Source organism: Gadus chalcogrammus, chromosome 3 (genome assembly GCF_026213295.1).
Source record: "Gadus chalcogrammus isolate NIFS_2021 chromosome 3, NIFS_Gcha_1.0, whole genome shotgun sequence".
NCBI classification, from domain to species: Eukaryota; Metazoa; Chordata; class Actinopteri; order Gadiformes; family Gadidae; genus Gadus; species Gadus chalcogrammus.
In genome coordinates, this window is record NC_079414.1 from 17,602,862 (window position 1) to 17,626,940 (window position 24,079).

The window sequence follows — 24,079 nt, forward strand, 5'->3', positions numbered from 1 at the left end:
ATCGCGGATCAGGGTGGACACTTGTTGGCTCTAAATCCAATCACAGGTCCAGACTATGGTCACACTCTTTAGTCATTAGCATATATAGGTGTCAGCTCTTGGATTTTGTACTGGGTGTCACATATGTGTGTTTGTATAAAACAATGTATATCTGCAACCCATTCAACCAAATATTATTGAATATTTAGCTCAATTTGTCAAGACATATCTGTACCAATTGTCAACCATTGATAAAGCCCCGATGATCATAGCATCACAGCCTTGACGTGTTCCCCCCCCTAGTATCATTGTATCCCTCCCACACCAAAGATATCCTACAAGTACTCTTCCAAGTAGACACCCAACCAGTACCATCAGTCATCCGATAGCCAGCCATTCCTAGCCCCTTCACTAAAAGTAACTCCTTCCACATTTTCACATCTTTCATTTCTCTCACTTGCAACACACACACACACACACACACACACAAACACACATTCAGACACCCGTCTCCTAACCCCCTAACTTTCCCCAGGCGTTGCCTCACCCTGGATGAGACCAGCACCCTGATTAAAGCCCCATTACGGGGGAGGGGGGGGGCTAGGAGCTTTTTTCGCCCACCATAGGACAGGAGGAGGGGGGGGGGGGGAAGACACAGGAGGAGGAAGGGGGGGAGGCGGAGTGGGGGGTCCAGTATGATGTAAGGAATGAGATCCTTGAAGCAGTCGTGAAACTAACAAACCATTTCCGTTATTCTCACACACACTCACACACACGCACACACACACACACAAACACAAAAACACACGCAGGGGGCACCATACATGTATTTCCCTTCCCTGCTCTGCTCGGCCAATCAGATCAGGTCATAACTGTGAAAGTTGTGTGTGTGTGTGGGTCAGTGAAAGTCTCGCAAGCACAGTGGAACCCAACACTCTTCGGCGCTGACGCATTCTCCTCTCCTGTTCCTCTGCTCTCTCATCTTCCTCTCAATCTCTCAGCCACTTTAGAACGCAGGAATATCCTGTTGCGGGGGTGACGAGAAGCAGATTGGGCCGTGATTGGGAAATAGAACCCAAAAACAAACATGTCATGGCGGATTTGGCCCTACTTTGAGAACTGGCGCACTGCAGACCTTACACATGCGCTAAGTGCTATGCTCCACGGTGCGGAAAGTAGGGTAAACAATATAGAAGTTTGACATGCTTATGAGGAAAAAGAAAACGGGGAAAAATGTAATGGCTTTGACGGAAACTTGGCAACGTAATGACATCTTTAGCTGCCTTGTGTTTGGATTTTTACAACAGAAAATCTGGGCCGCACACACACAAATGCGCATGCACACAAACGTCGGACAAATACAGACACGCATAATGATTTTAAAGGGTTCATAACCAGATTTTTTTTGTAATTGTATAATTATTTAGCAGTGCTAGCAGGAAATACTAGACCTGTCAATTTGCTGTCTGCTAGGTAACCAACGATTAAACATTTCCTCCAGCCTTAAAGAAGCTCATGACCTATCCACTCACTGAGACACAGAGGGGCTAACAAGCTGGCCAGGTAGCCGTTCATCATTCAGCACAGTACACCGCAACCAGACGATCAGATGCGGGAGGGATCAGAGACGGCCCTAAGTCAACAGTCCGAGCTGATTAAAAGACCCGACATCGGGGAGAGTTTCATCCTTGTTAAACTGAGGAATATTTGGATAGCTGCTTGGAAGGGAATCGTCTTCTCTGATAATTTGCAGTCGGATAGGGCGGTTTCTTGGCAGTAGGATGGAGTGTGGCTGTCTGTGTGTGTGTGTGTGTGTGTGTGTGTGTGTGTGTGTGTGTGTGTGTGTGTGTGTGTGTGTGTGTGTGTGTGTGTGTGTGTGTGTGTGTGTGTGTGTGTGTGTGACTGAGTGTGAGTGTGTGTCAGTGAGTGTGTGTCTAGCTGTGTGTATCTGTCTGTCTGTGCGTGTCTGTGTGTCTTTCTGTCTGTGTGTGTTTGTGTGTCTGTGTGTGTTTGTGTGCGGGTAGGGTGATTGGGATGAATGGCGTCGGTGTGATCAGCAGAAGCAATGGGCTGGGAGGAAAGGTTAATGAGTTTGGGTGAATCTGCATATTGTGTTTCTGTGTTGTGCATCAGTCTGGGAGCACCTAATGAGATGTGGAGTTTGACATTGAATAACTATCACCGCATATGGAGTTATGTGTGCGCAAGAGTGTTTATCTGGTGAAACGGTAGAAATGTAATGGGCGAATAGAATAGACATAGCAAGTATAGAAACAGTAATCCAATTACTGACAATACTCCAAACATTGCTGTGTGTGTGTGTGTGTGTGTGTGTGTGTGTGTGTGTGTGTGTGTGTGTGTGTGTGTGTGTGTGTGTGTGTGTGTGTGTGTGTGTGTGTGTGTGTGTGTGTGTGTGTGTGTGTGTGTGTGTCTGGCAATCGAGTGTGTGCAGATCAAACCCTGCCCTCTCTCCTTCAGATCCAGTGAGCAGTCACCTTGGCCTGGGAACTACTGAGAGGAGACCATCTGTCCCACAGGCCTTTAGAAAAGCTAGAGCTGAGGTTAAGACTTTATGAACAGTGAAAATAACTGTCTCAAATCGGACAGAAAAAAAGCCACAAGCTTTGGTTCTGAACGAAAAAAAAAAGCTAAAAACAACCCCTGCAGGTTTCACAGAGAATACTCCAGACGAGCTTTGAAATAAAACAAAAGACAGGAGGGGGCAGTGGGACCTGGGGGAGAGAGAGAGACAGAGGGGGGGAGGGAGACAGACAACATTAGTGAGTGAGCATGTCAGCGACACTAGATCATCCATTTTCTCAGGCCCTAATCAGAAGGAACCATTACGTCATCCGGAGGGGGGAGAGAAGGAGGAAGAGTAGGAGCAGGATGAGAGGAAGACGTGAAGAAGGAGGAGGAGGAGGAGGAGGAGGGACAGCTCGTAAAACACTGATCGCACAGTAAACATGTCTGCCCTCACACATGATGCTACGCTACGGTGAGCGCTGGCTGACGTTAGCCAGATAACCATCGCCCCCCCCGCCCCCCCCCTCCCACAAACTCCAAACTCCCGAAGCCCAACTCGCATCCCATAGAAGACAAAGAAAAAACAACGTCTTCCCATCTGACAGTAGGGGACAGATTAGAGTAGAGATAGCCAGCTAGAATAAACACAGTGCCGCCCGCGTTGGGCACATTAGCAGATAGGCTAGGCTACGCTAGGCTAGGCCTGGCTGGGCTACGCTAGGCTAGGCCTGGCAGGGCTGGGCTGGGCTGGGCTATCCAACGTCTCACTCACTTAGTCACTGGGCAAGAGGCAGACGAATCACTTAGCCGTTAGTGCTGGCTCGTAACTGCGGTTAACCACAGCTCACATGTGAATTCCTACAGGGACTCGAAGAGACGTCAACATGGGAACGGCGGAGAAAAAAAAAGAAGATATAAAACCCTCAAAAAACCAAAACAAAACACATCTGAAAGATGACGGGTGCCCCAGCTGGCGGGTGATGGGAGGGTGTTGCGGGGATGAGAGGTGAATGTAAACACCAATGATCTTTGACTCAGCAACTGGTGGTCCAAGCTAGGGAGTTAAGACGTCTGGCCTCGGACTTGTGGGAAAAAAAAAATGCAAGAGCCCCCGAACCGAAACACACACACGTATACACATATACATGTCCACAGAATAACACACGTACACACGTGACATAACGCAGACCTTATGCCAGGAGGGGAGCTGATACATCTTCTAGTGAGTTTTTTCTTCTTCTTCTGCTGCTCTAGTAAATCATCTCTGCTCATGAGCCCTGGCCTCCTGAATCCCACCGTCCTTCAGCTCCACTGGATCAGCACCAAGCACAGAGGAGCCCTGCCAACGTTGTGATTCGCTGACACGCTTTGTGTGTGAGTGAGTATGGGCGGGGGGCCGGGGCTGTCAGCATATGATGCAGACAGGGAACAAACTGACGGCTTTTCACATGGGGGGAAGGGGGGCTGAGGGATACGAAGTATGCCAAGGGTGGAGGTCGTTTTTGTGGCCACGTCGACATGACATTTGTGTGTTAGCGTGAGGCGGCCATGTTGCTTACACCTCGGCACGGGAGGCTAATGCGGGGTCACCGAGACAACAGCTGGGACGCCGAGCGTGTGACTGTCCCTGAGCCCATTGTCGTGACGCTTTTCTGATTGAAGAGGCACAAGTGACGTTTATTTGATATTCTACCGACCAAGGTGTGAGGTTTGATAAGCCATTAGAAGTCATGTCAGAATGTACCCATTTGTGACATCACAAGCGAGTGTCCACCCAGATGTATGACGGATGGGTCGATCTACTGGCCAAAGAGTTGGTACGACAGGGGCTCTTGAAAGTTCCACTGTTAACTGTAATTCTTCACCCGATCTATTCTTTTTTCGGGGCTGTCCCAGACAGGGCTATAAAATCTGTTCTGAACATGACCCATGGTTGTTTCTTGTCTCAGTAGCGGCTTCTGGACCATCACTCAACTGGTTGCACCCATTCAACATGAGGGGACCTCTCCAGCACCACCACCCCCCCACAACCCCCTGCTCCCGCTCTCTCCATTGCTCTCTCTCCGTCTTTCTCTCCTGCTCTGTCTCTCCATTGCTCACCGTCTGTCTCACTCTCTGTATTGCTACCTTCTGACCTCGTCGTCATAGGTCTCTGTCTCACTCTCTCTTGCTATCTTATGTCTCTCCCTATCTCTCCCTCTCTCTCTCCCTCCCTCCCTCTCTCTCCCCCCCCCCCTCTCTCTCTCTCTCTCTCCCCCTCTCTTCCCCCCCCCCCTCTCTCTCTCTCTCTCCCCCTCCCTCCCTCCCTCCCTCCCTCCCTCCCTCCCTCTCTCCCCCTCCCTCCCTCCCTCTCTCTCCCTCCCTCCCCCCCCTCTCTCTCTCTGCCTCCCTCTCCATTGCGAGTTAGTTGAGCTGATGTCTCTGTCACTGCTGTGAGTGAGCGGGCCGGTTAAAAGGGGGCAGGAGCCGGGGTTCTGTACATGCCGCGGAGGCCCTCCCGGGGGTCTGCTTCACGGCTCTGTCAGCAGCCCTTCAGGCGGACAGATGAGTGAGGGGAACCAACCATCGGAGCAGTAAAGAGGACGGGAGAACGCGCTCACTTGCGGCTCCGACGGACAAACTCTCACGCTCGACAACCATATGGAATCCGGGGGAACTCTATTGTTTTTTTTTTATATACGTTCCCTTCAGGTGAAGGCTTTCCCTTGCCTCTGTGAGTGGTGTCCTAAAGTCGTGGACGGGAAGATATCTTCGTGATATTTGGTTATGTTATCTGAATGAATTGTGATGAGCAGATATCCCCTTGAGTTAGCACGGCGATGTTTGATAAGGTTTGAGAAAGGCCAAATTATCTCTAGTCAACCATTTCTTAAAAGACGAAACTTCAATTGAATGACCCTCAGTGCTTAGAATGTCATAAAAATTCATATAGATAAATAAACACCAACACACACACACACACACACACACACACACACAAACACTCGCGATTACCATCGTGATAAAACATATATCCATACCTGCAATCATCTTCGAGCAAGACGCCTAACCCCTACCTTCTCATCAACGACAATAATGTGAACTCACTGCAAGTCGCTTTGTAAGGCAGCCTCTGCTGAAGCATTAAATGGTTAAACTGTAGCATGGGTTCTGGTCATTCTGTAGACATGTGAACGACACTGCATAAAACACCAACGTGAACACCGAGCTGACACATACACAAGGGTGGTCACCTGCGGTCAGGCTAATGGCTAGCAGGCCTCGAGGTGAGCAAGATGTGGCAGTATGTAGTGGAATGTCAGGGTTGGGGGGGGGGGGGGGGAGGGGGGGGCTGACTGTGCCCAGAGACATGTAGTTATCTGGTGGAGGGAGGATCAAGTTCTTAACCTCCTCGCTGACCCCCTGGTAAAAGCAACAAGAAGAACCTGAACTCTGTGGCACGCCACAGCAAGACTTGCGCTCTGCGTATGTGTGCGTGCATGTGTTTGCTTGAGTGTGTTTTTTTGAATGCATGTGTGTTTTTGCGAGTGTGTGTTTGTGTGTGTGTGCGCGCATATGTGTGTACATGTGTGTGAGTGCTTGCATAGGTATATGTGCTATGTTACGTGCGTGCATGCGTGTGAATGATAGGACAGCTACATGGTATGTGCGTGTGAGCTAGGGTTCGTACTGTACAAACTGTGTGCCTGCGTGGCCTTTTGTGTTTACGTGCTCGTCTTAAAGCGCAAAAAAGGAAAAGAAAAGTTTGATGCAAAGCAGGCCTGTTTGAAATCTAGCTAATCCCTGCTACATCTTAAAATGATGTTTTTCAAACAGAGATTATGGATCCTCTGCTTTGTCAAGGTCAACTGTCAGCAACAAAACCATTAACGCACAAACACACACACCTACAGGCACGCACACATGATTCCTGATTTACTTTTTGTTTTATCTACGATACAACAAGCAGAGTACTGCGTCGGGTTTGACTGTGGACCAAACACAATAATACAAGGCTGAAATTAGATTGGAATTTCTTTTTTTTGCCCAGTGTTTATTACATAGCACACAACTATCAGTCACTTGAATAGCGAAATCAGGAGAGCGTTTTGCGCGGCGCCACAATCCGTTAACATGAAGGGCTTTTAATGGCTTTACCAGATTGGGCCCTAATTAGCTGTTAATCATCTGAGGCTCATAACCAGAATGGAGACAGCAGGAGTGTGAGTGTGAGTGTGTGTGTGTGTGTGTGTGTGTGTGTGTGTGAATGTAGGCTGTGTGTTTGCGTGTTCTCCCCTGCCGTGGATCCTTGTGTTGCTAGGCCATTAGCAGCAGACACGCTAAGGAGAACCAAACAGACCATTAAGTCCTTCCCTGGTCTTCTCCCCACTCTGCCTCTCTCTCTCTCTGTCTCTCTCTCTCTCCCTCCCTCCCTCTCTCTACAGTACCAAAGTCACCAGCTGACACCTTCTAATGCCAGCTATCTGTCATGAACAGAGGCCCGTCCACCCACTCACCCTCCCTTCCTTCCTTCATCCCCTCATCCCTCCATCCCTCTTTCCTGCCCGCCCTCCCTCCATCCATCCTTTGCACACTGCTCTCCCTTCTTCCAGTCATGCCCTTAGCCACCTCTCCTCTTTTGATTCATCATACAAATCACGAGTTACCAGTGGAGAAATGATTCATCACATTCAGATTAACACTTAACTGTACCCAGCCTTAGTTCTTCAAGGGACCTTCCACCGTTTTTGTACTTTTTGCTAACCCTATCGCCTACAAATGAAATACTTTTTGTAAATGCCTCTTGTGACATTTCACCTTCTCCTTCAAGAAACGGAGTAACAATGATTGTAAATATACAATACAGAAGTTTTAAAAATAGGTTTAGGGCTATCTTTGAGTTTACTCCATAGTCTGTACTGTTATGTGTACACCTATGATGCAGTTAGTGTATGGACGAGCTAGGGAGTGCTTGTGCGTGTGTGTGATTGTTTGGACAGTGTGTGTTGTGCTGCGTGTTAAGATCTCTGCTAGAACCAGATCTATCCACCTGCTGGACTTGGCGGCACACAAAATCAATAGCACTGGGTATATGCACACATAAAACACACACGCAACACTGTTTATTGTGTGTGTGTGAGTAGAGTTTAATACTCTCTTCATTCAACGGAAAGAGGGAGAGATCTAAAGTAGGACAATACAGAGGCTAAACAGTCTCACACACATACATACACACACACAAAAAGGAGAGGCGATGTTAGATTACTTAGCAAACAGAGAGCGGGGCCATGTCGGAGAGGGATGCTGCTGGGCTCAGGTAACAGGAAGAGATGCGAGACGGACAGGAAATAACACTACGTCTCTTTGCATTAGCATTTCCTGGTAAGCTAGCACCAGGAGACAGAGACTTCTGACAGCCCTTCACTCGGCCGGCCCTTACATGACACATCAGGGAGCAGGAGGAATGTGTGCGCGCGTGTGTGTGTGTGTGTGTGTGTGTGTGTGTGTGTGTGTGTGTGTGTGTGTGTGTGTGTGTGTGTGTGTGTGTGTGTGTGTGTGTGTGTGTGTGTGTGTGTGTGTGTGTGTGTGTGTGTGTGTCTTTACTTTCTGTAGACACAGCGGGATGAAAATAAAAAATATGTTTCTGGGCCATGGGTCAATGGTGTATAGTGAACTAGGTAGAAGACATCAGTGTCTACGTCTGGGGGAGAGGGGAGGGGGGAGGTGGGGTTACAGCAGGGCGGATGCTAACAAACCACCGTTACAAAACACACAGCCCTTAGTCTCTAAGAATACCTGCATTGAGCCTGCAATTTGAGATAGAAGTGCAATATGCCTGATTAGGTGACCCTGTGTGTATACTACAGACTTAAAGAACAGAGGGCAGCATAGTGTAGTAGCTCGGGTGTTCAACTCCCTAGCCACTAAAAAAAAAAGGTTCTGGGTTCGATCCCCAGGGCCCACAGCCGGACCTGTATTAAGTATCCTGAGGCACGATGCCCTTACACCAACATGCTGTGTGAAACATTCTCTTGCATTTTAAGAGAAATTCCCCCAATTTCACAACTTTATCAAATTGAGTCAAACATAAACACTGAAGTGATCACCAACACTTCGTGGGACCCAAACGGGATCGTTTTCAAATGAAGAAAAGCGACCACATCCGCTGATATTAGACACAATCCTCCGCATTAGACATCAGACGCTAAACGACTGCACGGGGAACAACTGTCCGCTCACCAGCCGGTTGATGCGGACAAACTCCTCGGGTGTCTTGGCCCAGGGAGGGAGCTCAACATCCGAGACGGCCGTGCCGTCCTCCATCACGCCGAGGCTGTAGTCGTTGGAGTTGATGAACATCTCGGCCAGGTAGTAGAACTCTGGGATCAGCTCCTAGGGGGGGGGAGACAGGGAGGAGGTGAGGAGCTGAACGTTGATGGACGACACCTCCAGGCTCTTGAGCTGGAGACCCCTAGAACGCTATGCTGGTGACATATGGAGGAGCCTGGAGTGCTGATTTCCAAGAAAGAAAAGGAAAATCAAAAAACATAGGCTCTTAAAATCCACGGTTAAATTATTTTAGGGATAAGATCTATCTCACTGCTGAAAAGATATCCACGACCTGACACATGCATCCATCATTGTAATGTATTACGGTACTTCAACTGATTTGATTCGGTTCTTTCCTCTACAGTATACCAGACAACTACATAATTCCAGATGAAAAAGAATAAACAGAAATACATACAACAGAAAATTCATAGCCTGGCATTCTTGCAATACACTGTCTTCTTTCCTACTACACCATCGGGATTTATACACCCAGACAGATCATGACAGTGTCTAATAAGGCATATAACCACATATTATGTATTGAGAAATTACACACTTTGTAGTTTTATTCATTTTGACTGTGATGAAATCTAAAATCCAAGAAATGTTGCAATATAATACTTATTCAGCTGTAAAAAAAAAAGTTTTTTCATAAGGTAATAGGGTTTAACATCTGGACTCCATCACAATCAAAATGTCCAACATTTTTTATGAGTTTAAATGGAGCCCTGTTATCTTGGGGCACAGCTACTGCAACCGGCCTCCCTATGATAGGCCGGTACGGTTGTCACTCTGACATCATACCGCATGCTCATTGGTCAGCCGGCCAGCCAAAGCCTTAAGCCTGCTCATTCTCTTTGCAAACATATGCCCCAATACTTAACCGTTTTTATGACATCAGTGAAGAGTTCATAAATACGTAACGTAAACATTGTAAAGATCCCGGTGCAACGATATTTCCACGATCCCCATTATTCACACCGCAGATGAATAATACTAATTAAAAGTCCATACGTGTGTGATCAGATGATCAGATAAAAGAAGAGTGTAAGTTTATCCACCTCTCAGCATGAGTAGGGGAAGCCTCTCTAATCAAACGAGCAAGCAAACACACAGGGCTTAAAACAACACGCCACTTCCTCACTTCTGACATCTCTCCACTCCACAAAACCTGACCCTGACGCTGAGGTCAGCCCCTTAACGAGCCCTCCGGCTCACCCTGCTTCACCGGCTCAAAAACCTGCTGTAAATTTGCAAGTCCTGAGGTGCCAGGGTGCACACACACACACACACACACACACACACACACACACACACACACACACACACACACACACACACACACACACACACACACACACACACACACACACACACACACACGAGAAATGTGTATGTATGTGTACGCACACACACACACACGTGCATGTAAGGGCACACACACAAACACGTGAATGTGAGGGCACGCACACAAACACACGTGCATGCGAGGGCACGCACACAAACACACACAAATACACGTGCATGTGAGGGCACGCACACACACACACACACACACACACACACACACACACACCCTTTTCAGGGTGCGCTCTTCCTAAGCCTGCCATGCGTACCCCATTATGTGCTGTGGCCTTTGGTCAGAGGCCAGCCCCTCTGATCCCCGATCCTGTCCTGTCACGGGTCACTGCAGCGGACTCTCTCCGGCTACACTTTCAGCACCATCGCAGCTCCCTCTAACCCCTTCTCTCCGGACCCCCGCCACCGGCGGATGCCTCTGGGCTCAGGCTGGGGGTCAAGGGATTAGGGCCCCGGGGGTCATGCTAGCGTCACCCTGGCTAGAGACACACAGTGGCTCTGGGTGTTTTAACCTATTATCAGCCGCAGCCTATAAAAACACCGGAGGCCTTGGGTAAGCACACAGGATGGCGCTCAATGGTGCTCCAAGCCGCGGCTAAATGGTGCGTTTAGCTTTCCTAAATTGATACATCTCTGGGCTAAGTCCCCCTTTGACCACGGGGAGAATGTGTGCATCGGAGCAGACAACGTCGGCTTGGAATTCTCATTCAGATTCAGATTCACAACGGTTTCTAGAACCAGAGGTGATGTGGTCCAGATACCCCCCCCCCCCCCTCTCTCACTCTTCAACCCCCCTGCTCCTCCCCCCCCCCCCCCCCCCCCCCGCCATCGTCCTCCCCCCACTTTTCTGTTTTGATCTGATATTGAGCTCTCACAGCTTGATCCACCACGACAGGTCTAGACCGAGAGAGCAGGGGGGAAAAAAAAGCGGACTCTTGTTGGACTTTCGCAATCAAGCGGCGCACAGCTATGCAGTAACACGATCCATGTGTTTTTATCGGGGGAGTGGGGGGATGCAGGGGGTGGGGTTAGGCGATTGTAAAGCCAATCAAGCAGTGAAAAGTAAAAAGTCGGATAAAAAACCCTTTGCTAGAGTGTCTTCGATGCCACCCTCCACCTCTAAACCCCCCCCCCCCCCCATCCCCAGCTCCCAGTGACCCGAGGCCTGGGGACCGGGGCACACCGGGGGTCGGGGGGTGAGTGACTGTAGCTGTAAATGTTTTAAGAGGGCCAGGTCGCTTGTAAAGGGCTGTGCTGGGGCTTCCATGGAGCCCTGAATGAGAATGACCCGTGCTGCTGCTGCTGCTGCTGCACCACAACCCAGAGCCACAAAGCCAGGGTGGGGAAGAGAGGCCCAATGGGAAAGACGGTAGGGGGGGGGTTCATGTCCAGGTTGCATCGGAAAGAGGGACGGCCCGCGAAAGATCAGGATTAGTTCAACACTTTGATCACAAAGTCGAAGAGTTTTCATTCCTGAAGGACATTGATTAGATGTGACTGGGAATTATTCTTTTGAACGCAGCTGCCCCAACCCCCCCTCCCCCAAGCCCACCACCACCATCCCCTCCTCTTGTCCTGCTAGGTATAGATTTGAGCTGGAGATCTTTAGCCCTTGCTCAGCAATCTGTTTCCCATCTCTGCTCTCTGTTTCCGGTCGAGAGAAATCAAAGACGAAAAAAAGGGGAGGCCTTATCTATGTATCAGCTTTTAAGTATTAGTATTGCTCGTGTATTGGATGTGTACTTTAACATTCAGTATTAGGTGTGTATTGTTTGCATTCCTCGACATTCAGTATTAGTATTGAGTGTGTATTGTATGTGTATGGTGGGTTTACCTTGACATTCAGGATTAGAATTGTGCGTGTATCGTGTGTGTACCTTGAAAGTCAGAATTAGAATTGTGTGTGTATGGTGTGTCTCCCTTGACATTAAGTATCAGTATTGTGTGTGTGTATAGCGTGTGTGTACCTTGACATCCAGTGTTAGTACCTTTTTTGCATATTGTCTGTGTGTACCTTAACATTAAGTATGAGTATTGTGTGTGTTTTGTGTGTGTATATCGTGTGTGTACCTTGCATGAGTATTGTGTGTGTATCATGTGAGTATTGCGTGTGTGTACCTTGACGTCGGACGTGTCTCTTTGGCAGTTCCTCCAGGCCCGCGCCACGGAGGAGAAGGTTCGGTCCGCGTGGTCAAACTTCCCGCCTTGGAAGTTGAGGAAGAACGTTGTAAAGGGCTCCTGTGGACGATAAACAGACCGGTCCAGTTTCAGAGCACTTCTCCATTACTGGTGAAAACCATCAATCCATCCCATGAAGGGCTATATCCACCATTAACACAATGGTGATCTCTAATGTATTATAACTGATATATGATGACTGTACTTAAAATGGCTGTGTAGAATATTGGTGTATAATGTAATGGGTCTTTTTGCATTGATAGTATGGTACCATTTCAAAGAGGCTTATTTGCTGTACACTTACTAATGAGAAGACTGGCTTAAATTCCCCAAAAGCTAAAAGTCAAGCGTGATTATTCCTAATGAGGTACTAAATCCTGTCCAATCGTCTTACTGGAGCATTTCTAATCATGTTTAATCTTGTTTGGCCAAATCCGTGGCTGTCGCTTGGAGACAGCATCCACCCCCACCCCCCCAACCCAAGTGTCTTATGCACAATTAGCTGAGCTACAACTAACCCTGGACCGCTAGATTGTTAGTGTAGAAGGCCAATTAGGACCCAGGACAAGACAACACATGCCATTGTTTCCGAGCTTGATGAGTTTCTATTTTACAACGGTGTTAAAACAACAAAAAGATGATTACCTTCAGTCTAAAACGCCTCAATTATTCTGGAGAAAGGAATTGGTTCACTTGATAGCCAAATTTGAATACGTGTTTGTAATTTGGATTCATACAAAACACTTGAAGAAGAAAAAAAAGAAACAGCTCTTTCTTAAAGTGGCTTTTATATAATCCAGCTAATTACGTGCTGGGATCAATGGGATGGCTCTATAGGGAGCCACTATGGTGCTAAACCATGGACAATAACAGAGCACATCTTAGGAAGGTTAGCAACCTCCTTGTCCCCTGAGAGTCATACCAAAATACTCCAAAAACACTAAACAAGCTGCACCGGGAGAAATGCCTTCCTACGGAGGAAGTTTGTGTTCCCATTCTGATCCATTGACCGCCAAACGAATGATTGTTACCTGTATGAACATGTCTTGAGCATAAACATACTTGTGTAATACATTTGAATTGCTTGTATTACCATGATAAATATGACCATGCATATAAATCGAAAGTGTCTGTCTGTCTGTCTGTCTGTGTGTCTGTGTGTCTGTGTGTGTGTGCGTCTCTCTCTAATAGCTTACGACGCGCAGCAGCCAGGTCTGGACGAAGCTGGAGGTTGAGTAGTGGGTCCCGTAGTGGAACTTGGGGACCTGTTCATCCTCCCAGGATTCATAGCGGTCAGAGAAGAACGCCGCCCTCTTGGGGTTCAGAGCACCGATGGGCTGGAAAACAGTATAACGATTTAAAGTTTTTATTGATAAGACTTTGAATACTTCAAGATGTATTCTCAAATCAATAATCAAATTATCTTTCATACAATAACTTCAATTATTTATGAAGCGTCTTCCTCCCAACCCTGCATTCATACAATACAAAATATTAAACAACAAAAAGCAGTTTATACAAACTAATTACACATTGTATTTTTTTAAATCATACTTTGTTGTTATAACTGCATTAATAACTTTTGTTTGTATTAAATCATTCCTGCCCAAGTGTTATTGAAAACCACCATGAGGTGAAACATTCATCTCTTATATCAGATTAATTTTTTTCTGCATTTGGAAGGCATTTATATCTTTCACCGTGATCGCAAAATCACTGAGTCATTGAGTTTTCTTTGTTGAAAAAAAAAAAACACCAAACACCAATCCCTAGTTTTATCGAAACACCCAGAGGAGTTAAAACAAAAGGGTTGAGAAATGAGGAGGAAAATTGGAGGGAGAGAGAGAGAGAGAGAGAGAGAGAGAGAGAGAGAGAGAGAGAGAGAGAGAGAGAGAGAGAGAGAGAGAGAGAGAGAGAGAGAGAGAGAGAGAGAGAGAGAGAGAGAGAGAGAGAGAGAGAGAGAGAGAGAGAGAGAGAGAGAGAGATCATAAAGGAATGGGGCAAGAGAGGTGGATATACTTTTACTTGATTGACAATGTGCACAGCGCGAGCACACACACATTGTGTTAGCGCGAGCAGTGGGCCAAATGATGGCCGTAACCTTTGTGCAATATCAAATGAATATTAGATGATGTTTCCCTTCAGACGGAGATCAATCCATTCCCACAGAGTGCTTTTTAGAGGCTGTGAAAGAGCCCCCCGCAGCTGCACTCTGTCAGACAAAAGTAATGTGTTGCGATGAAACCGAGCCCACTAGAAACATCGATAGCCCGGCCCACTGTTCCCCTTTTGTTCCCCTGTTTTTATTAATCTGCCCCTAATACACTGGTCACATAGACAGAGAGCGAGAGCGAGAGCGAGAGCGAGAGAGAGAGAGAGAGAGAGAGAGATAGAACGAGAGAGCGAGAGAACGAGAACGAGAGAGAGAGAGTGACAGAGAGAGAGAGAGAGAGAGAGAGATAGAACAAGCGAGAGAGAGAACGAGAACGAGAGAGAGAGAGTGACAGAGAGAGAAAGGTTAACTTGCATTAATTTCCCATTGGTCTCACCCCCAGCTCCCCCCTTCCTCACCCTGTCCAATACGCCTGAGGTAGGAGCTAGTATTTAAATCCTCATTTATAGAAATCACTTTCAAGCTGCTTCAATTTTATTAGTCTTGCATCGGCTGAGCTTCATTCTCTTAACTCCCCCCCTCCACCTACACATAGATACAACACAACACACACACACACACACACACACACACACACACACACACACATGCAGAGCAGATCAATGGTAATGGAATGATGGCCTTTTGAGGATGAGCGCCCTGAATGCAGTGCATCGATTGGCTCTCTTTCATATCATAGGGTGCCTGTCACAGCAAGATCCATCCACGGAGCTGGGGCCCAGTATTGATCCGGCTCTCTGCTACTGTGTTCTGTTGGATTAATGGGCTGTGCCTTTGTCCGTATTTATGATTGCTTGGGCTGGGATAAATGCAATAACAGGAGGAGGTGGAGGAGGAGGAGGAGGAGGAGGAGGAGGGTGGTTTCATGTGGGGGAATAACAACAACACATTTCTGAAAACAGGGTAGCGCTTTCGTGCATGTGGTTGGGTCCATGCACATGCTCGTTGATTGGGTCTGGATACAACTTACACGCTGTGCTGCTCTGAGCTGATGGACAGAGAGTAGAGAGAAAGAGAGAGAGCTAGAGGGAGAGAGGTAGAAGTAGAGAGAGAGGAAGAAGTAGAGAAAATAGGGGTGAGAGGGAGAAAGAGGTGAAGAGAGAGGTGGAGAGAGAAGGAAATCGAGAAGGAGAAAGAGAATGAGGGAAAGAAAATGAGAGAGCAAGACACTACAAGCCCCTCAGGGGCACTGGGGGGTGGGAGGGTGGGGGGTGAGTACACACACTGAATTATACATCACACCCATTGCTCTGATTTATAGCACTAATAATGGTCGCCTCATTAAAAAAAGAAAAGGGAGAGGAAGCATATAAAATAAAATAAGAAAGGGAAGGGGGAAAAAAAAGGACTTGGCATGCCACAATGACAGAGAGTGCCGGAGAGGGAGGGGGAGAGAGAGCCAGAGCCGGAGAGGGAGAGAGAGGGACTTGTGTGTGAAGTGTGCGTTCGTGTGGATGCTGTCGGGGTGTGATCCCGACATTGTTTACTGCGTTAAATTACGGGCGGGTGCTCGTGGTAGGCCCGGCTAGCGGTAGCTACAGCGGAGAGCGGGGCGGTGACACTGTCATACATCACAGGCACGGCGGGAAGCGCCAGCACGCTGATGGAGCGCCATCGCTGCCACGGCCCCGCCACAGATTGGCCTAATATGTCGTTGGCAGCGACCCGCACTCTGATGAGCTCAGCGATTAATGAGCCAATCGGGCGAGTTGTAATTAGACCAAAGCCACACACACACACACACACACACACACACACACACACACACACACACACACACACACACACACACACACACACACACACACACACACACACACACACACACACACACACACACACACACACACACACACACACACACACACGTGTTTGTGCAAGCGGGTGTGCGTGCAGAGTGTTTGGAAGAGGTAAACAGTGGATATTCCACCAGTTGGATTAGGTTTAACGAGGTGCTCATCGATACTGGACAGGGAGGCTAGTCTGGTTGCAGTTAATGCTGTCTGCAGTTAGTACTCACAGGTGTGGGCTACTGATGGTGGAAAACGGTACTAAACAGGTGATGGAATCTTGTTGGTGATCAACATTTGGGATGGGCTGCTCTCTTGCGAGGCTCAAATTACCAAAAAGTACAAAAAGATTATACAGGTCCAAGTTGTACTGAAGATTAAAAGATTAATGATTTAAAAGATTCTAGTTTAAATATATTCTGTGAGGTCCTTGGACTGAATAAAATAAATACTTTACACAGAAGAATCAACTCAAATACCAGTGATACACAATTTTTGCATAAACAGCTGAAGGAACAATAAGGCAACCATTTGGTCTTGCATAGCTGTTACAATTTTGCTGCTAGAAGCATAATGGGAGACTAGAGTGGAAATATAACTATGAGCACCTCAGCAACACCGGGCTTTAAGTCAATGAGCCTAGCCAACCTTTTGAGATGAGTATGTGCATGTGCGTGTGTGTTTGTGTGTGCGTACACAAGTGTATGTCAAGTGCTCTTTAGACAGTTAAAAAATGGTGAAGACGACCTGGGAAATAAATGCACGGGAGGCGTTTTGTGTAATCAATACACCATTAGCCGTACCCACTGGCCAGTGGAATGCGGCTGAGGCCTGTAGGTGTAAAATGGAGAAACGTTTTATGCAAAGGCTCACAATACCTTGTGTCTCAGCCATAAATCTGGGTAAATTAGAGCATGCTCACTAAGGCGCCTTTAGGAAACCGAAGCTTGTACTCGTTTTTGTTTTCCGGTCAATTATAGCAAGGTTAGAGGTAGAGCTTTCATGGGGTTAAATCATATCATAGTTCTAAATGTGGCGTACCTAATAGTGGGCACGAAGGTACAGCTAGCTTGCACGTAGTAACTGATTGAGCAGCGTAATCGCCAGGGTCGAGTAATTGCTAGCATGGAGTTACAACATGCAAAGAGAAACAGCTAGCATGGAGGCATTGCAAGCGTTCCATTACAGCCATCGTGGAGGATACACCTCACAGGAGATGTCGCTACCTCAGAATTACGGTTATTGCTAGCATGGTGTAACAGCAACTATTGAATTAAAGGCATACCTAGCATGGTGTTACAGCTAACCTGGAACAATAGCAAGTGTTGCACCACAGCTAGCGCAGAGGTATAGCTCGCATTGGAGTTACATATACAGTGGTATTGTCGGTAGCCCGGAGTTATAGCTAGCATGGAGTAATGGCACAGAATTATATCATTGTGCTTTTCCAGCCGGCGCTTGTGCTGACTACAATGTTATCTTGTAGGAGGGGAATGGACTTCTGATGTCAGCGCGAGGTTAGAGTTTATGATAAGAAAGTCTCCCCGGGGTCATAGTGGCTCGGGAAGGAGGGACGACGAAACGTGGGGGGGGTGGACATAAATTGTGTGTGTGGCCTCCGCCAGGTTGGGGACGGTGACAGTGTGTGACACGCAAGCATTCATGGCAATTTGGCTTCTCAATGTCACTGGAGGCTTCGCTTCTCACATGACCTGTTTCTATCAGAGACGACCGTCGAGGTGAAAGAGCATGTGTGTGTGTGTGTGTGTGTGTGTGTGTGTGTGTGTGTGTGTGTGTGTGTGTGTGTGTGTTAATATGGGGGGGGGTTATTGGAAGAATAGGAGAACATAATGTGTGTGTGTATATGTCTGTGTATATATATATGTGTGTGTATATGTTTCTGCAGGAAGAAAACAATGCAGGCTGGTGGTGGTAAGGGTGCAGGAGGGAGGGTTAGTGGAGGTGGGCGGTGATGCCACGAGCATGTGCGCGTGCGTGTGTGTGTGTGTGTGTGTGTGTGCGTGTGGCACAGCGGCCATCAAAGAGAGCATGAGGAGCGCCACAAAAGGAGCACACAGTGCACAAATGACTGGGAGGGTAGGGGAGGGGAGGGTGGGTCGGGGAGGAGGGGGCTGTGGGCCGGGGGGGTATGTGTGTGTGTGTGTGTGTGTGTGTGTGTGTGTGTGTGTGGGGGGGGGGGGGGGGGGGGCTGCATAGCGCTGCTACTCGCCCTTTTCCAGACACTGCAGTCTGCCACGGTCCAGTGGTTATACACTGATATCACACGCGTGTCAACAGCATGAATAAAAAAAAGATGTAATGAAGATTGTAACCCCCACCGCGCCAAACGCGCGCGCACACACACACACACACACACACACACACACACACACACACACACACACACACACACACACACACACACACACACACACACACACACACACACACACACACACACACACACACACACACGCGCATATTCTCTCACTCCCTGGTTTGTCAAGGTGGGAGCACATGAAGAAAATAAAAAAAGGATTTCAATATAGTTTTTAATATTCCGTTCTCCTTCAGCGTTTGCTGTGTGATTGTCTCTGGTGCTCCTCTGCCTGATCTCTTGCTTTTCATTGGCTGAGTCCCGGGGGCATACAGGCCTGACTGAGCACAGAGGCTGTGCTGTCCAACCTCTACAGTGGAGCTCAGGAGGAGGAGAGAAAGAGCCGGGTGTCGGAGAGAGAGGGTAGACTTTGAATTGGGAGTGTGAGTGTACAAATATATGTGCGTATGTTTCTGGGTCTGTAGAAATGTGTATGTGTCTGTGTTATCTATCTTGCATACGTGTGTGTAGTCATTTATGTATGTATCTGTCTGTAGAAATGTGTGTGTGTGTGTGTGTGTGTGTGCGCATATGTACAGTATATTTTGCATGTGTGTATGTGTGTCTATGCATGATTGTTTGTGTGTATGTGTGCGAGCGTTCATATTAAGGCAATGGCAGCCCCTCTGGGGACAATGAAGACAAATAAACAGTGAAATTACACAGCTCTTTGTAGTGGTGCGTGCAACACAGAGGTACAAAAAAAGTGCAGACAGAGAGAGAGCCACAGAGAGGGAAATAGAGAGAGAGGGAGAGAGAGACACACACACACACACAAAGAGGGGCAGATAGAAAGGCTGTTTGATAGCCTGAGGGACCTAGCACACAGCAGACGAGAGAGAGAAGATATGAAAGCAGTAGGGGAGGGCGATGATTGCCTCTGTGTGTGTGTGTGTGTGTGTGTGTGTGTGTGTGTGTGTGTGTGTGTGTGTGTGTGTGTGTGTGTGTGTGTGTGTGTGTGTGTGTGTGTGTGTGTGTGTGTGTGTGTGTGTGTGTGTGTGTGTGTGTGGTGTGTGCGCGCGCGTTCACTGTTCCCATTTTCAGCTCGGCTACGTGTTTATTGCTACATTTCCCAAACGCAGTGGTTTTCTGTTTCCAAGAACCCCTGTAGCCCTCTCTTCTACGACAGGATTAATCCCCCCCCACCCACCACCGCCACACCCAAAAGGTGACCGGGATGGATGTCTTTAAGTGCGACTCAGCACGCCCAGGCCTACTGTACTTCCTGTCCATTAGAATCACATGCATTTGTTTTTTTTTGTCTTGATTTAATACGCCCCATTTGAGGGTTCCTGCAGCAGGACAGTCGCTTCATAAACTGTAAACCTAATCAAAGTGTCCGCCCACTACGAGACTGTCCGCAATTACACACAACGGATGGTCAAGCCTGGCCCTGCTCTGTTCCGATGGGGGGGGGGGGGGGGGCAGTAGGGGAGGGGGTGGTCTCTGTATTAGTGGAGGTGGTGCAACCTTTAAACGCTTTAAATGTCACAGAGTGGTACATTGTCGTGTGTGTGTGTGTGTGTGTGTGTGTGTGTGTGCTCGTGATGTTCGTGTGAGCGTGCGCACTAAACTGAACACAGGTCTCGATGTTCTTCAATAGTTAAATAGATATTTATGGGGGGGGGGGGGGGGGGGGGGGGGGGGGGGGGGGGGGTCCGAAAGCAACTGTCACCATCATCCATCAGTGATTAAATATGTAGTCCACTAAACTGTAATCAATGGGCAGTTACGGTCATCGTCAAGTGTCCAGTGTCCCGCGCCAGATCCTCTTACCTTGGAGAGGTCCCGGAAGTTGCTGGGCAGAGTCAGGTCCAGTGTCTCCGAGTCGTAGTTGGTGATGACCCAGGGGAAGACCGGGTACTGGTTGAGGTCATTGAAGGTGCGTCCTGGAGATGAGAGCAAGTGGATTTTGGGAATTTGGAATTTAGATCAAATGGCAAGTGGGAATTTAGATCAAATAGAGAGTGACAGGGTGACAGGTAGGCGGCAATAGATAGCCGGCCTAATAATTACATCAAGCAATCACCACCATTTACTATTGAGCCTTTCCACAGATACATTGTAGTAAGCAGACCCATGGTTTGTGTTATGAGTGACACCACGATGAAACCCCTGGGACAGGGGGTCTTACTCAGCAACATTTACACCCACATCTATAATCAGCAGTTAAGGGTTAGGCATCACGCTCAAGGATTGCCCACAGATCGACCGAGGACCATGGGGTTTGACCCCAGGACCTTCACTCCCGCACCCACTGGACCAGACTCCCTTTGTCAGCCCGATGACCACACAGGGCTGGCACGGCGCCAAAGCAACAGGACCAAGCAGCACTCTGCGGGGAGGAGGGCGAGACTCACCAGAGACGGTGTTGAGGAAGATGAGGTATTCAAAGTTGGAGACCTCGCGTCGCTGCCACCGCTGGGTCATGGTGGAAGCCTTGAACAGTTGCTTGGGGGAGGCCAGAGAGATCCGCCTGGGAAGAAACACACACACACACACACACACACTTCAACCAGAGAACATCTGAAGCGTTTATATCCAATAGCTTCATGAGTTATTCTGTCATATGAAAGCATTGTGGGAATCACCATCGGAGAAGCGAGCCAGCGGGCAACAGGCTCTGGCTGGTTGTATAAATAGCGGCAGATGAAATATTTATTGAACTTAAGGTCCAGCTAATTAAGAAGAAAAATATGCAATAAATAGTGCTGGATATAAAGGCTAGAAAGGGACAGGCAGACAGGCATGTGCACACACGCACGAGGGCAGACACACACACACACACACACACACACACACACACACACACACACACACACACACACACACACACACACACACACACACACACACACACACACACACACACACACACACACACACACACACCCCTGGAGCATGATGTATGTAACTAGGACTAAAACAAATGACCCCGAATCCAATTAAAACAAAAGAAAATGATAGAATTAATCACTGTCAGTGTGTGAGATTGCAGTCATTAGGCCTCTCTGAAGTGAAAATACGCCCTTTCCAAATACAACTTTACCACCAGACACATTGCTGGGATTTTCCTTCGAAATTGCAACTTTTTTTTTTTTTTGGAAATCCAATAATAGACTCTTTATACATCTCTTCATCTACGAATTGCTGCTAAAACAAAACTAACCCTAACAAAACAACGAAGTCAATCGCATAACTACAGTTGTGGAGGAGCGTTAAGGTAACCGATGACGATGAAAGTGATGGTGGGAGTCCCTTCATTCTATATAGACTAGTCTTTTAATAACATTCTGAGGTTTAAACAAGAACGTAACAAATAACGTTAAAATACCAGTGACATGGTCCTGTAATGTTATGTGCTGTCTCGCTGCCGTCTGGGTCCGTGTAAGGGCTGAACTACGCCATACAGCTGCTCAGAGGTCGAAGAGCCAAGGTGCCTCTAGCCTGCAAACTACCTTGATTAATGACCCTGACAGACACACACGCACACACTTCCATACAGACCCACATGCACTAATGTGCACTTGCTCATTAGCCAGTGTCCTGTCTGACCTGAAACCACGATCGCATGGCCTTAAACTCTACGCTAGGCAGGGTGCAACCCAGTAACCCAGAACCGGCTCTCTTAGCATTCTAGATGATTCAGATACTGCGTGTTCGTATCATTTAAGACTAACCCTGATCGTGATAACAGTATTTCACTGGTCTCTTGGTCAGGCCTGGCTTCGGCATGTCTTCATTTAGGAGAGGGAAGGCAAGCCAGGTAGGCAGTGTGTGTGTGCGCTTACATGCGTGTGCGTGTGTGTGAGCATGTATGTGTGTGTTGTTAAGAATATGTGTGTGGGTGTGAATGTGTGTGCATGTGTACGTGTGTGCATGTGTCCACGTCTGTGTATACATATATGTATGTGCGTGCACGTGTCTGCCTCGCAGGCATCCGACAATATCCGCCAGTGTTTCCCCGAGCAGCGGCAGCGGGAGGGGGGGTAAATAAATGAAGTAGTGGGCCGCGTGTTTGTGTGTGGAGCCAATTAGGGCGAACAGGGTGAGAGTGAAGGTTCCTGCTCTCCTCACCCTGTTTGTTTGTGCAGATGGAGGTGCGGATGGAGAGAGAGAGATGGAGGGACGGAGAGGCCCAGAGGTAGAATGAGCGATGAGAAAGAAGGAGAAAGAGAAAGAGAGAGAGAAACATGATAAATTGTGTGGGAAACTGAGGTGTAAATGTGTCAAGGCCCTGTTCTCTTCATGAGGCACTTCCTGTGTTTCATCTTAGTTGGAGTCCACTGACAACGTGTTTTTTCCCTCAGCTGGATGTATTTTAGGGGCCACGTGTGAGACAACAAGGCATTTGGTGTGTGTGTGTGTATATATATATATATATATATACCCCCTATATATTTCACTGTTAAAAAATTCAGACAGGAAGAGAGTTTTCATGAAGCTAGGGTTATACAGTAATGCTTAATGTTAGCATAGAGTTAGTATTTGATGTTTCCGTGTAGGTGTGATGATGATGATGGTACCTGGTCTGAGGAAGGCCAAAGTTCGTGCCCACCCCGACACGAGGCAGACAGTGGACCACCTTCTTCACAATGGAGGCGTCGGGTAGGTTGAACATGACCGCCGCTGGAGGGAGAGAACGAGAGAGAGAAGGAACGAGAGGGAGAAAGAGAAAGAGACAGGACATCTTGTCAAGAGCTATGTTTCCAACAGTGGTATCATAAGCATTAGCTATTATTAAAATCAGCCATCTTAATCCATTATTCACGAATGAAACAGTAAATATAATTGAATCATTGTATTTAACTGAGTAGTCTTGCATTCGACTAAAAGACAAAGCTACAAACGATATTCCCTCCAGCTGTTTAATTAACATTAGCCATGATTAGCATTAGCCTCCTCACATAGCTCAATAATCATTGGACATGAGTGAACAGATACTGAATATAAATCAGAGAAGGGTGAGTTACTTCTGTTGGCCATGAAGACTTCCAGGGCGGTGTTCTGCAGCAGGTAGCGCCTGGAGAAGACAGCGCGGATCTCCGTGAACAGCCATTTCCCGTGGAGGCCCTCTGTGTACGCCAAGATCTAAGAGGCAAAGGGTTGAATAAGCAATGGCGAACCGCAACAAGGGAGAAGCCCAACGCATGACGGAGGGGGAAAGTAGGAAGAGATGGAGAGGAATAGCAGAGGGCCGCGTTACTCCATTTATCACACTCGGCTGATGTGTCATCGCAAGCAGCACGATTAATGTCTTGTATTGATCCGGCTCCATGAAAAAAACATCCCTTTAACAAGAGAATGAGGCCCCTTTACGGCCAGGGCAGGGGAGTGATGGAAAACGTTTGGTTCACTAAAAGCTAATCGCTATCGCGCAGCGCA

General features: G+C 47.8%; 1 protein-coding gene across 5 annotated transcripts in view; it reads right to left on the reverse strand.

The window, feature by feature from the left end:
• The window catches only part of lrba (LPS responsive beige-like anchor protein), a 186,004-nt gene that overhangs the window by 33,181 nt on the left and 128,744 nt on the right, over window positions 1-24,079 (reverse strand). For all 5 annotated transcript variants that reach the window (XM_056586364.1, XM_056586362.1, XM_056586366.1 and 2 more), the window contains 7 exons: window positions 23,668-23,785; window positions 23,221-23,323; window positions 21,055-21,170; window positions 20,471-20,583; window positions 13,551-13,691; window positions 12,295-12,414; window positions 8,725-8,877 (listed from right to left, as the gene is read on the reverse strand). In XM_056586364.1, coding sequence (XP_056442339.1) covers window positions 8,725-8,877; window positions 12,295-12,414; window positions 13,551-13,691; window positions 20,471-20,583; window positions 21,055-21,170; window positions 23,221-23,323; window positions 23,668-23,785 — 864 coding nt within the window. The remainder of the gene's footprint in view (window positions 1-8,724; window positions 8,878-12,294; window positions 12,415-13,550; window positions 13,692-20,470; window positions 20,584-21,054; window positions 21,171-23,220; window positions 23,324-23,667; window positions 23,786-24,079) is intronic.